The following is a 13,528-nucleotide window of genomic DNA, read 5'->3' as shown; positions in this document are numbered from 1 at the left end:
TTACACATACCCATGCTGAGTGGGAGAAAGATCTCTGTAAATGGACAATTGTGTGTAAAAAAAATTAACAAATTGTCATTTACAGAGATATTTCTCCCACCCAGCATGGGTATGTGTAAAAATACACCCCAAAACACATTATACTACTTCTCCTGAGTACGGCGATACCACGTGTGGCACTTTTTTGCAGCCTAACTGCGCTAAGGGGTCCAAAGTCCAATGAGCACCTTTAGGCTTTACAGGGGTGCTTACAATTTAGCACCCCCCAAAATGTCAGGACAGTAAACACACCCCACAAATGACCCCATTTTGGAAAGTAGACCCTTCAAGGTATTCAGAGAGGGGCATGGTGAGTCCGTGGCAGATTTCATTTTTTTTTTTGTCGCAAGTTAGAAGAAATGGAAACTTTTTTTTTTTTTCTCACAAAGTGTCATTTTCCGATTACTTGTGACAAAAAATAATATCTTCTATGAACTCACTATGCCTCTCAGTGAATACTTTGGGATGTCTTCTTTCCAAAATGGGGTAATTTGGGGGGGATTTATACTATCCTGGAATTCTAGCCCCTCATGAAACATGACAGGGAGTCAGAAAAGTCATAGATGCTTGAAAATGAGAAGATTCAGTTTTTGCACCATAGTTTGTAAACGCTATAACTTTTACCCAAACCAATAAATATACACTGAATGGGGGGTTTTTTATCAAAAACATGTTTGTCCACATTTTTCGTGCTGCATGTATACAGAAATTTTACTTTATTTGAAAAATGTCAGCACAGAAAGTTAAAAAAATCATTTTTTTGCCAAAATTCATGTCTTTTTTGATGAATATAATAAAAAGTAAAAATCGCAGGAGCAATCAAATAGCACCAAAAGAAAGCGTTATTAGTGACAAGAAAAGGAGCCAAAATTCATTTAGGTGGTAGGTTGTATGAGCGAGCAATAAACCGTGAAAGCTGCAGTGGTCTGAATGGAAAAAAAGTGGCCGGTCCTTAAGGGGTAGAAAGCCCTAGGTCCTCAAGTGGTTAACACAGCTCGATTGACATGTAACACAAACAACGAAAATACAGAATGTGGTGCATTTGCTGATCGCATAGGTGGGAAACACAATGGGCTCAATTCACCAAGACCATTTCAGTCATTTAGGCCCATATGCAATTACCCTTTTCTCCTAGGAGATAATTTCTCAGCTCTTGTTTAAAATAACTTCCCAGCACTTTTCAACCTACTTTTCCGTACTTTTTCAGTTGAAAAGTTCTCTTAAAATAATTAAGTATGTTCTTGCTTTCTGGTGGCTTAAAAGTTATCTTATTGACAAATTTAAAATATCACCTAGGAGAAAACTCAGAAAGTGAATTGCATATGGGCCTCGGACTTATCCAAATTCACAAAGATTTTCGCATATATGTGGTAATAGTTTGGTAAACACCCAGCTGTGGAGTATATTTCGGCAACAAACTGTGCACTGCTATGGTGGTGTTCTCCCACATCTGGCCAGAGTAGTGCTGATGCTTCAGATGGTCTGCCCAAGATATGAGCTGTTCCTTTGCAAGAGCTGCATGTTCCAGCATACAGCAGTAAAAAGCATCCCCAGAGTCCCTTTAGTTCTGAATGGATACCACTAGAGAGCCCTCTATGTGTATCAGTCTTTTCTTGTGCACCTACAGGGAAACCTCAATGAATGTGCCCTGCTCCTGTGATTGGCCCAATTACGGCACAGTGGTCCAGCCCGAGACACCATTGCAGCCAGTTAGTGGCAGCCATGACTAACAGCAGCAGTCCTGTCAGAAGCCTCTCTCCTCCGCTTTGTCAGTTCAAGCCGCAGCCTGCCCGATGCCGCCCTGGCAGAAGACCGCTGCAGGTATGCAACTTGTGCCATCTGAGGACACGGGAGGAACAAAAAAAGGGAACACTGATGGACAGACAAGAGACAGAAGGGGACACAAAGGGAAAGAGAAGAACACAGGGTGACAGAGAAGGTGACACAAGAGGGGGACAGAGGAGGGGACATGAGGGTACAAGAGGTACAAGGGGACATAATGGTTGGGGGGAGAAGCTTCACTAGATGCCCCTGCACCATGGACTCACCAAGTTTAGTATTTTTGTCTTCTAAATCTAGGTACATCTTATGCTCCGAAAAATACTGTATGTGTACAACTACAGTTATCCAAATATATGGTATGTGTGCAACTACAGGTTATCCTTTCAAAAGAACCTGAACAGGGAACCCCATCTTCAATCCTTAAAGGGGCACTATGGCAAAAACATTTTTTAAAAAAACATTTAAAATATGTTCAAACATATACAAATAAGTACATTTTTCCAGAGTAAAATGAGCCATAAATTACTTTTCTCCTATGTCGCTGTCACTTACAGTAGGTAGTAGAAATCTGACAGAAGCGACAGGTTTTGGACTAGTTCATTTCTTCATAAGGGGTTCTCAAGGATTTTTTTATTTTCAGAAGCACTTAGTGAATCGCAGTTGCTCTGTCCAACTGCCAGAAAACTGTAGCGAGCAGGGAGGCTGGCCAGCATCATTGTATAAATCCTTTTTAGGGACTAGGTTTATAAAGAGTAAAAACCTTACTGAGAATACCCTACGAAGAGATGGACCAGTCCAAAACCTGTTGCTTCTGTCAGATTTCTACTACCTACTGCAAGTGACAGCAACATAGGAGAAAAGTAATTTATGGCTCATTTTACTCTTATAAACAAATAAGTACTTTTTTTTTTTTTTTTTGCACAGATTTCAAATTTTACAATTTTTCACCATAGTGCTCCTTTAAAAACCTCAGCATGACAGCCAGGCAGCTGGCATGGTTTCTAAAATGTAGTGGGTTTGGAGTCTCATCTGCAACAAGCATGCAGCCAGTGGAGTCACTCTAGAGTCTAAGCATGTGATCGGCATACTCATTCTGGGCAGTAATGCAAAAGTATTAGAGGCAGAGCATCTGCACAGTAGTCATGCAGTTGACATTGTTGACACTGGAGAATAAAGATGGCAGCCTCCATATTCCTCTTACTTCAGGTTCCCTTTAAGTGGGCGCATCAAGAGCTGCTAACTAGCAAACCGTGAATAAAAATGCTTTTATTCTGAAACTGAGTTAAAATGGATTTTGTTTCATGTAGTCTACTAAAGATTTCCATTGACAACAAAACAGATCATCATTTTTAGTTTAGGTTTACAAATGTATCATTCTGCTAAGTAACAGCAGAGTTTGGCAGGTGAGGAACCACTGGGAAAAGCAGGAGAGCCCCCTGGCGTATGCAGTGCTTCAATAGAAAAACAAAAACACACAGCAAAATAATCAAAGAGAGAGGATCTAGCATTCAGGAAAACAAACACACTCACAAACATAACCGCTGCATTTCAGACAAGAAATATGCACATGTAGAATGCCGCAGATAATCTAAGACAAGTTGATTGCTGTCATTTGTACATACTTTCTTTACTGCTGAAATGATCCGTATCTTTCCACATGAGTGGGATTCGAATACCTGCAGGAAGAAGCAAGACAAGAAAACATTATGGCTATTGAGATTACATACACGTTTGTGGATTGATGTCAGGCTACTCTAAACCAGCAGGAACTACACCGAGTAATTATGGAAAACAAAATTACTGAGAGCTGGATGTGGAGCCGCGATCTCTCCAGTTACAGATTTAAAAAAAGAGGAGATACAGGAAATGCAGATGAGTTATGTTTACACAAGGACCAGAATGCCTCTATATACCTGCAGTGTTGTACTGTAGCCCCTTGTTCGGTTATGTACTCCCTTGTGAACAACATCTGCTTGTCAAGGAAACTCTGGTATAGGTAGGATTATCTCTAGTAAGCCCTTGACACACATACATTAATTAGCAGTTCACCATAATAATATATAAAGATTTCTAAGTATTCTCCATAGTTTAAACACTTCACCCCCAAGGATGTTTACCCTAGTGGACCAGAGCAATTTTCACCTGTCAGCGCTCCTCCTTTTCATTTGCCAATAACTTTATCACTACTTACCACACCAAAACGATATATACCTTGTTTTTTTCCACCACAAATTAGGCTTTTTTTTTTGGGGGGGGGGGGGATATTTGTTTTCAGTAATTATTTTTCTATTAAATTTAAGAAAATGGAAAAAGAAAAAAAGAAAAAAAAAAAAACACAATTTCTTTAATTCCATCACTATTTTAAAATAAACAATGCTATGGTAAATAAAATACTCAATTTGCCCATTTGTCCTGGTTATTACAAAATTAAAATTTTGTCCCTAGTACAATATATGGCGATAATATTTTATTCGGAAATAAAAGTTGTATTTTTTTTCGTTTAGTGGTTTTTATACTATATCAATAATTACAAGCTTTGATTTACAAATGTAACAGTAATATACCCTCATAACATACATAGTAAAGGTGTCGAGTCCCATGTTTTTTGCTAGCGTTTTATTTTGGTAAGGGGGGGGGGGGGGAGGGTAACTTAGGGGAGGTATTAATTTAATGTACAAAGTGTAAAATGTGTATTTTTTTACTTTTATATGGGTTTTTTTGTTTTTGTTTTTTATTGTAGATTGTACAAAATTGCATGGTTAATGGCACAAGCCTCAAACCTGGTACAATTGGTCATTGGGTGACTGGGGTTCAAATTCAGAAAAGGGGGGACAGCCACAAACAGCCAATCAATGTTTTATTTAAATGCAAATTATTGATGCCAAAGACCGCAAATCTAACAAACTTGGTCATTGAGTAATTGTGTGTTAGGGTTAGAAAAAGTGGACATAGCCAACACCAGCCAACTACATACCCGGGCAACTCCGGTCCATCAGCTAGTAATGTAATATTGAGAAGCAGGATATGGCTTCTCTGATTCTGTAACAAACAGAAACTATAAAAAATACTAATAAAGTGGTTTGGAATTGCATTTACTATGTAAACTGCATAAACTTTATTTGGTATAGTTTGTTTTTCATCTCGGATCCACTTTAAAAAGGGAACCAGAGATGAACGTTTCACACAAAATAAACATATCCGTCGATGTTCCCACTGATAAATGTAATAAAATACATGAGGGTGCTTCGTCTCTGGTGCTCTTTAAAGGGAAGGTTCGCGCTGAACATAAAAAAAACCTGCACTTACCTGGGGCTTCCTCCAGCTCCTGGCAGTCGATCTGTGCACTCGTAGCAGCTCCTCTCCCTCTCGGCGTCCAGCGGTGAAGAAGCCGACCTCGCCAGGTCGGCTCCATGTGCGCTCCACGGCGGGGGGTCAAGTGGTGTAGGGACGTCATTGGGTCTCTACTGCGCAGGCGCAGAACTACTGCGCAGTAGAGACCTGATGACGTCACGTGACCCGCGCCGTGGAGCACACATGAAGCCGACCTGGTGAGGTCGGCTTCTTCACCACTGGATGCCGAGAGGGAGAGGAGATTCTACGAGCGCACAGATCGACTGCCAGGAGCTGGAGGAAGCCCCAGGTAAGTGCAGGTTTTTTTCTTATGTTTAGTGCGGATCTTCCCTTTAAACACTTAACTGGATTTTTTATTTCTGACAAATGACCAATTCGGAACTAAAACTAATACTAAATTGTATTTCCAGGTTTCATAAACCTACTCAGGTAGACATTCACTTATCTCAAGTCTGTTGTGCAGGTGGAAAGCCTGCATGTATCAAAAATTACCTGCTAAAATGAATATAAAAACTACAGAGGCTTCTTATGGGCCTATTTAAAATAAGTTTGTGACAAATAGCCTTTTTACGCTACAAAAATGTAATAAATAATGAGCACTATTTGGTGCCCAATAAAAAGGTTGTGAACAATTGGTCCACGCTTTATGAAAATGGCAAATGTTAATTTATTGCTAATAATTGCTAGCAAAAGCAGCAATCTTAAAGCTTAATTACAAGTCACACCAGTCACACCTTCTACATAGCCATTGCATCATAGCAGTGGCCCTATATTTCCTTGTCCCAGCTACTAGCCACACCTTTTCCTTCAGGTTAAATAGCAAAGGCAGGGTAATGTCAAAGAAAGGAGGCGTGGCGGCAGGTGTGCTGGTGGACATAGGAACTAGGACTTTCAGGAATTAAAAACTATTTCCCACTGTACTTATGGCTTATTCTAGAAATTGGCCAGCACTGCCCTAGTACAGTGGAGTCGGGGTTTTTCTTGGCAAGCCCACTGAACAAGTGTAGAAGGCAAGGTGTCCATTTTAAATAAAAGCCCATAAAACATTTTCAGTGCCTGCTGTCTGCAACTAAATTACACCTGAGAGATTAAACTAGGATTGTGACACAGCTCTTGCTTGGCACTTAGTGAAAGGTGTGAATTCATTCGGCTTCCATTTTTTATGACCATTAAGATTGAGCTGGTATTTCTGCTGGAGATAAATCACAGGTGCGAACACGCGACTGCTGTACTAGGAATGCAGCTGGCAGAAATATGAATGATCTAATCCTGGGTTGCTAAAGCAACAGAAGCATTTTATTCTATTTAGCTTGTTCTGTAATCATTTCTGCTACAAAAAGGTAATTATGTAATACGTTTCAGTGGATACATGTTGATATATTACTAAGGAAAACAATCTAGGCCAGCTCCAAGTTATTTTTATACAAGCTCTCCATTCAGACCTTAACCCATTGCAGCCCTAAAGGGAATGCTGGTATCCTTGGAGATATGGATGCAATCGCTGTAATACGCTCAATAGTTGCCTGCTACCTCTAAACTACACAACAGCTGCTACATACAGCAAAACTTACCCAATAAAAATAGTGAAATACATAAGATAAACATAATAAAAGGGAACCTGAGACAGGGCAGTGGGGGGGGGGGGGGGGGGGTGTAAATGTACCTGGTGCTTGCTCCAGGCTGAACGATCCCTCGCCGTTCTGTGCCGCCTGGATCCTCGGCAATTCAGCCTGTAAAGTCCTTCAGTCGGCGGCTGCTGCACATGTGTGGCCCAGCCGTGCGCTCCTATAAGGCGCTCCTGGTAACAGGAGCAGGACGAGGTGCGCACGTGGCCAGACTGCACCTGCGCTTACTGGAGGACTTGCCGGGCCAAATTGCTGAGGATCCAGGAGGAGGATGGAGGTCTCCAGTACACTTTAAAAAGAGAAACCATAACTTCATCCCGATCAATAGCGGATACCCCCTTTCCCATCAGAAAGGTTTTCCTTTTCTCAAACGGATCATCAGGAGGCTCTGTATGGCTGATATTGTGGTGAAACCCCTCCCACAGTGTGATGTCAGGATCATGGTGCTGACATCACACCGCGGGAGCCTTGTTGCAGTGTGGGGAAAAAAAAACAGTTGTTTCCAACTGCCAAAATAGCAAGCAGCAGCTACCAGTACTTCCGCTGACATCACCTGCCAGCAGTAAAAATATCACCATGTGATAAATGTCCAAATGTAAAGCAGGGAGAGGAAAGATTTTTAGAATGGGAAAACACTGACTAAAATCATGTATACATAATTATTGTAAAAATTAAGCACTTTTGTTCATTACATTATTTTCACTGGAGTTCCTTTTTAAAGTGCAGTTTCAGGCACAAATATTCCCTAGTCCTGTCTGTGTAGGCTCCACGTGTTTTATCTACATATGAACACTCCATTAGCAGAGTACCTAGTCAGCAGTAAGGATGATCAAAACGACGCAAATAATTTAGAGATGATGCAGGATTATGCACATGTATGCATCTTGAAAATTGACCACTTGAATTCCACCTTGGCAGACATTTAGGCCCAGTACACACTGAGCGATTTTAGCAGCGATCCGCCAGCCGCATCCGCCAGTGAAAACGCTTGGCTAATGTACGGTATTTCAATGGGATGGTGCACACCAGCGTTATGAGGTTTTTTTCCAAACCGCAAACGTGCCTCCTGCTGCACGTTTGCGGTTTTCAGAAGCGTTTCGTCCTCTAAGGATAGGAAAACCGCAAACCGCTGTGGAAAACGCTACATCAGAGCGGTTTTCCAGGCGTTTTTGTTACAGTAGCTGTTCAGTAACAGCTTTTACTGTAACAATATGTGTTATCTGCTACCCAAAAATGCTCCCAAAAACGCTAGGCATGTTTAGAAACATGCCTAGAATTACTCTGAAATCAGCTCCAAAAACCGCTAGAGTTTTGTGGATCTGCTAGCGGTTTTGGTGTGCACTGGGCCTTACATATAGAAAATGGACATACTCCTGCAACAACTCAGAATAATTAGCATCTCATTGAACCAATTCTATGCAGTACCCATCTCCCTAGTCATTTTCTGCAAAAACAAATACAATTAGGAACGGTGTCAAAATCTACCATATGCTTGTTATATTAGGTTCACTCATCATAAGAACTTTTTCATGCCAAAAGAAAGAAAAAAATAAAATGCAAAGTTTGCATTAAACCCAGTGACCGAAGACTTGCTATTCACAGGTTGCCTAGTCGAACAAAACTATACACTGCCTGCATTTTAAGTGGAGATGGATGTCACATAGCTTCAATGTTCTCCATTCCATTCAATGTTTTCACTATGTAGACCAATCCCTGTCCCTGACCCTGTCCCATTAGTGTAAAGACAGGGATACATGCTTAGATCACTCAAACCCTCCCCAGATCAAGGGAAGAAGCTGATGGCACTTTGTGCACTGCCTGCAGGCTACAAAAAAGGCCATGCCACCAAACATTCCAGTACGTACCTTAGGCAAGCGGAATTGTACTCTAAGAGCACAGTTGTCACACCTATGTTGATCTGGGCACCAGTAGTTGTGTGATTGCTCCCTTGGCATGGAGTCTAATGGCCCATACACACGGGGCACAACTGTCGCAGTGAAGTTGCCGTGCGATTGAAAAGTTCAATCGGCGGCAACTTCTGTCTCCCCAACGGTCGCTAGTCCGCCACGCGTACTGCGTGCGTATGCGGACTAGCGACGGGAGACAAACGCAAGTGAATGGAGCATCCGGCCGGGGGATGCTCCCTTCACAGACAGCTTCCGCCGCGTCTCTGCCTTTCTGGCGAGACGTGTGGATAGCGGTCGCCGCCAGGGAGCGGTCGCTCCCTGGTCTCTTGTCTGCTGGCAACAGCAGACAAGAGTACCTCGTGTGTACGAGGCTTAAGTGACCATGGGTCTTTGCCAGAGCATCCCGCAAGGAATAATTGGCTGTCACCCCCTTCTGGGTGACTACTTTGTTGTCTGGTGGTCACTAGGAATTCTGAAATTGCCCCACTGACAGGAAGAACAGGAGGGTGGACTACCCCACAGTGTGGGAAGGGCAGGGTGTACTGGAAGGCTGGCAGGTCAGACCAACAGGACTAGCTTGCATAGACGAACTGATCTGAATTACGTGGAAAGAGGCCACTAGGGATGGTCAATGAAATGCAGATAATTTCGAATAGATGCAGTATTATGCAAATTTATGCCGCTTGAAAATAACCAATCATATCCTCCCGAGGTAAAATTTGACTGGTCCATTTTTTTTCCACACTAGAAGCCAACGAGGCGCGCTACATGGACAGACAGGAGGGACCCGCCCGGTCCACACTACCGGGACCCTAGGCGTGCTATCTAGCCCCTCTGATGAGGCCCTAAGCAAGTAAGGGCGAAACGGCTGTAAGGGCAGCAAACCTGGAGCATCCCTGAGCGCACCTATGCTTCTGTCTACACTTATGCCTGCTACTGCACGTCTACAATAACGCAAGTATTGCCTGCACTGCTCATCTCTTGCTCCTCGCATGTTTCTTGGCTTGGCTCTGTGCTAGCTTTCTAATGCCTTATGGGAAGTTTTGGTCACGTGTGCTCAATGCATAGAAGTGATTTTGAAAAGGTGATGTTTTGCAGCTTTCTTGCTATGTGCAAGGAATGGCAATAAATGACAACAGTTTTATCCATGAGTGCCTGCCTAATTTTTTCTTTTGTGAAATCCATTTTTAAGATGCATAAATTAGCAAACAAAATTAGCATAATCCCAAATCAACTTGAAATAATTTGCATCTCATTGAACATTCCTACAGGCCACATCTGCACAAAGAAGACAGTTTGGCCAGGGTATAAATAATCTTTCGGAATGTGCCTGGTGTGGAGGTCAACAGACAACGTCCACACCATTCTGACCGAGCTCTGGGAACTTGTGTCAGAGGACGCCAAAAGGAGAAAAGCGACCAGCCATTGGCTCACCAAAGGTGTAGGTATAAAGCCTGATACACATATCCAATTTTTATTGGCCAATTTTACCACTTCCATGTAGTATGAGAGCTTACTACACAGTCTGTTCATAGTACGGTATTATACTGTATATGTGCCTTAGTGTGCTCCATCGCCGTCCTCCCGGGAGGCTACAGTTGCGAGATTTGGGCCGTACTGCCTATGAGCAGCCCGGCTGCATTGCTGGGAGCATTCTCCGCAGGCAAATAGCCTGAAATTGCAGCGGCCGTGATTTCAATCGCGAAAATAGAGAAAACTGAAAGACGTAGGGCGACGATTTAGGTGTCGCCAGAAAGAGGAGAAAGAGAGCTTTAAAATGACATCCATCTTTCCATAGTTACTTGTATTACACAGGACGACACTTTCCCCAGTGTCAGCAGCTCCATTCAGCAGAATGGAGCTGCTGACTTTAGGAAAAAGTCGCCCTGTGTAATACAATGTAACTATGGAAAGATGGCTATCATTTTAAAGCTCTCTTTCTCCTCTTTTTGGCGACACCTAAATTGTCGCCCCCAAGCCTTTTAGTTTTCTTTATTTTCGTGATTGAAATCGCGGCCGCGGCAATTTCAATCGCGAAAATAGCGAAAACTAAAAGGCGTAGGGCGGCGGTTTATAGATCATTGGAAAGAGGAGAAAGAGAGCTTTAAAATGATATGCATCTTTCCATAGTTTCTGTACTGCTCGGAGTCCCTGTAAAGGGTGAGTTACATAGAGGGGTGAGTTACATAGAGGGTATCTTGCTAGTTATATCAGCGATACCTTACTTCAAAAGTGGCTGAAAACATACTGTTACCATGACACAGTATATACTAACTTTGACTGTGGTTTATTTATATCTTCTCACTGTGTAAGGCCCATTTCACACATATTACTTACTGCAGTGATGAGACTGTTCTTCAATCCCACCTCAATGGTTCAGAAAGGTCAAACCGTACCAGTCAAATAGGCCTGACTTTTGGTGGAATCGCGCATGGCATACTGTTAATGCACTTCATGCACTGCGCTACTGGGTCCATGCCCACCGTGCCACACGACGACGAATGAAATTTTCGGCGTCACGGTGCACCAATTTTGTGCAATGCAACAATGGAAGCATTAAAGGGGCCTTAACCACTTCACAACTGAGGGGTTTTACCCCTTCAGCATCCGAGCAATTTTTACCTTTCAGCGCTCCTTCCATTCGTCTGTAACTTTACCATTACTTATCGCAATGATATAAACTATATCTTGTTTTTTTCGCCACCAATTAGGCTTTCTTTGGGTGGGACATTAGGCCAATAATCATTTTATTCTAAAAAAAATTTTTAAAGGGAAAATAGGAAAACATTTGGGGGGAAAAAAAAATTAGTTTTCAGTTTCCGCCCTTTATAGTTTTTAAATAGTGCACGCTACTGTAATTAAAACCCATGTAACTTATGTGCCCATTAGTCCCGGTTATTACACTGGTTACCGTAAATTATGTCCCCATCACAATGTATGGCACCAATATTTTATTTGCAAATAAAAGTGCATTTTTTCAGTTTTGCGTCCATCCCTAATTACAAGCCCAAAATTTATAAAGTAACAGTGTTATACCCTTTTGATATAAATATTATAAATAAAGATTTCAGTCCCTAAGGTAACTATTTGTTTTTTTAATTTTTTTGTTTTTTTTTATTACAAAAAAAAATAAAAAAAATGGTAACAATTGGGGAGTGTGGGAGTTAATTTTATGTTGTAAACTAATGTATTTGTATGTGAAAAATGTTTTGGGTGTAGTTTTACTTTTTGGCCACATTTTTTTTTTTTGCAGGCGTCCTACAAGCGTCGGAAGTACGCTTGCAGGAAATTCAGGGAGTCTGGGAAACTGTTTTTTTCACAATGATCGTGCTGCTTCTCATAGAAGCATGCCGATCATTGCAGGGGCAGAGATCAACGAACAGGAATGGATTTTCCCGTTCATCTCCGGACAAGCGGGCAGCGGCGTGCACGATCAAGGGAGCGCGCACACGTGGGGGGGGGGGCGTATATCTACGCTCCGGGCGGGGAACTCAAGTTTAAGGAGCGTAGATATACTGTACCCGGGCGGCGAAGTGGTTAATTTCTCTACATTAAACACCAGACACATTCAGGCCCAGTGCACACCAAAAACCTCTAGCAGATCTGCAAAACGCTAGAGGTTTTTGAAGCAGATTTTCAGAGCAATTCTAGGCATGTTTAGAGGTTTTCTAAACATGCCTAGTGGTTTTTGGAGCATTTTTATGTAGCAGATATCAGATATTGTTACAGTAAAGCTGTTACTAAACAGCTTCTGTAACAAAAACTCCTGGAAAACCGCTCTGATCTAGCGTTTTTCAGAGCAGTTTTCCACTTTTCCAATACGTTACATTGAGGCAGAAACTCCTCAGAAATCTAAAAAAAAAAAAAAGTTGCAGCCCAAGTTTGGGTTTGTGGGAGGGGGGGGGGGGGGGGAAAAAAAACAAAAAACAAAAAAAAACACACCACTCGTGTGCGCCAACCCATTCACTTTCATTAGCAAACCGGTTTTCCCCCTGCATTTTAAAAAACGCTTCAGAACCGCTCCGGTGTGCATCAGCCCTCACAGAGGTAAGACGACTATCTGGTTATAGGGACTTTTTCAAATCTTGTAAAGCTGATAACTAGTTCTGCACCCCCAATAGGTTCCCTTACCAGCACCATTAAAGGATCACGAAAAATGTTTTTTTTTCTTATGCTGCCACTTACAGTAGGCAGTAAAAATCTGACAGAACTGACAGGTTTTGGACTAGTCCATGGGGGATTCTTATGGTTTTCTTTATTTTAATAAAAAAAGCGCTTAGTGAATGGCAATTGCTCAGTCCAAATGCCAAAATAGTATGCAAGTAAATAGGGAGGACAGCCAGCATGTTCGGGAGTGCTTTTGTAAAGAATAAAAAGGAGATTCTGAGACTCCCCCATGAGATGATGTACTAGTCCAAAACCGGTCAGATATTTACTACCTACTGTAAGCGCCAGCAACATAGGAGAACATTTTATAGTGCATTTAAGTCTGGGAACAATGTACAGCTCCTATGTACACAAATGTAAAGTTTCAATGTTACAATTTTTTGTGATAGTGGTCGTATCACAAAATGAAAAGAAAGGAAATTAAATCTGAATTCAAAGATAGATAAGGTAACTTCCAACTTGTCATCTGGAAACCTGGAGGCTTGGCGCACACTTTGCCAAAATACATGCAATTTTCAGCAAAACTGTGCAAAATGGCGCAGGGAAATGTAGGCACATTATGCGCCGCCATAGGCTGTAATGTGAATTATGGCTATAGCAGCACTGAGACAGTAATTTGGGTGCTGTCAAAAGACGGTGCCCAAATCACTTTAAAAA

At 42.0% G+C, this 13,528-nt stretch overlaps 1 protein-coding gene across 5 annotated transcripts in view; it reads right to left on the bottom strand.

The window, feature by feature from the left end:
* The window catches only part of RTKN2 (rhotekin 2), a 254,071-nt gene that overhangs the window by 199,479 nt on the left and 41,064 nt on the right, over nucleotides 1-13,528 (bottom strand). For all 5 annotated transcript variants that reach the window (XR_011024318.1, XR_011024319.1, XR_011024320.1 and 2 more), the window contains exon 4: nucleotides 3,444-3,497. Coding sequence is in view for 2 of the 5 variants with exons in the window: in XM_068255554.1 (XP_068111655.1) it covers nucleotides 3,444-3,497 (54 nt within the window). In the remaining 3 variants the exon portion in view is untranslated. The remainder of the gene's footprint in view (nucleotides 1-3,443; nucleotides 3,498-13,528) is intronic.

Source organism: Hyperolius riggenbachi, chromosome 10 (assembly GCF_040937935.1).
Source record: "Hyperolius riggenbachi isolate aHypRig1 chromosome 10, aHypRig1.pri, whole genome shotgun sequence".
Taxonomy (NCBI): Eukaryota; Metazoa; Chordata; class Amphibia; order Anura; family Hyperoliidae; genus Hyperolius; species Hyperolius riggenbachi.
This window is presented reverse-complemented; position numbering and strand designations above follow the sequence as displayed.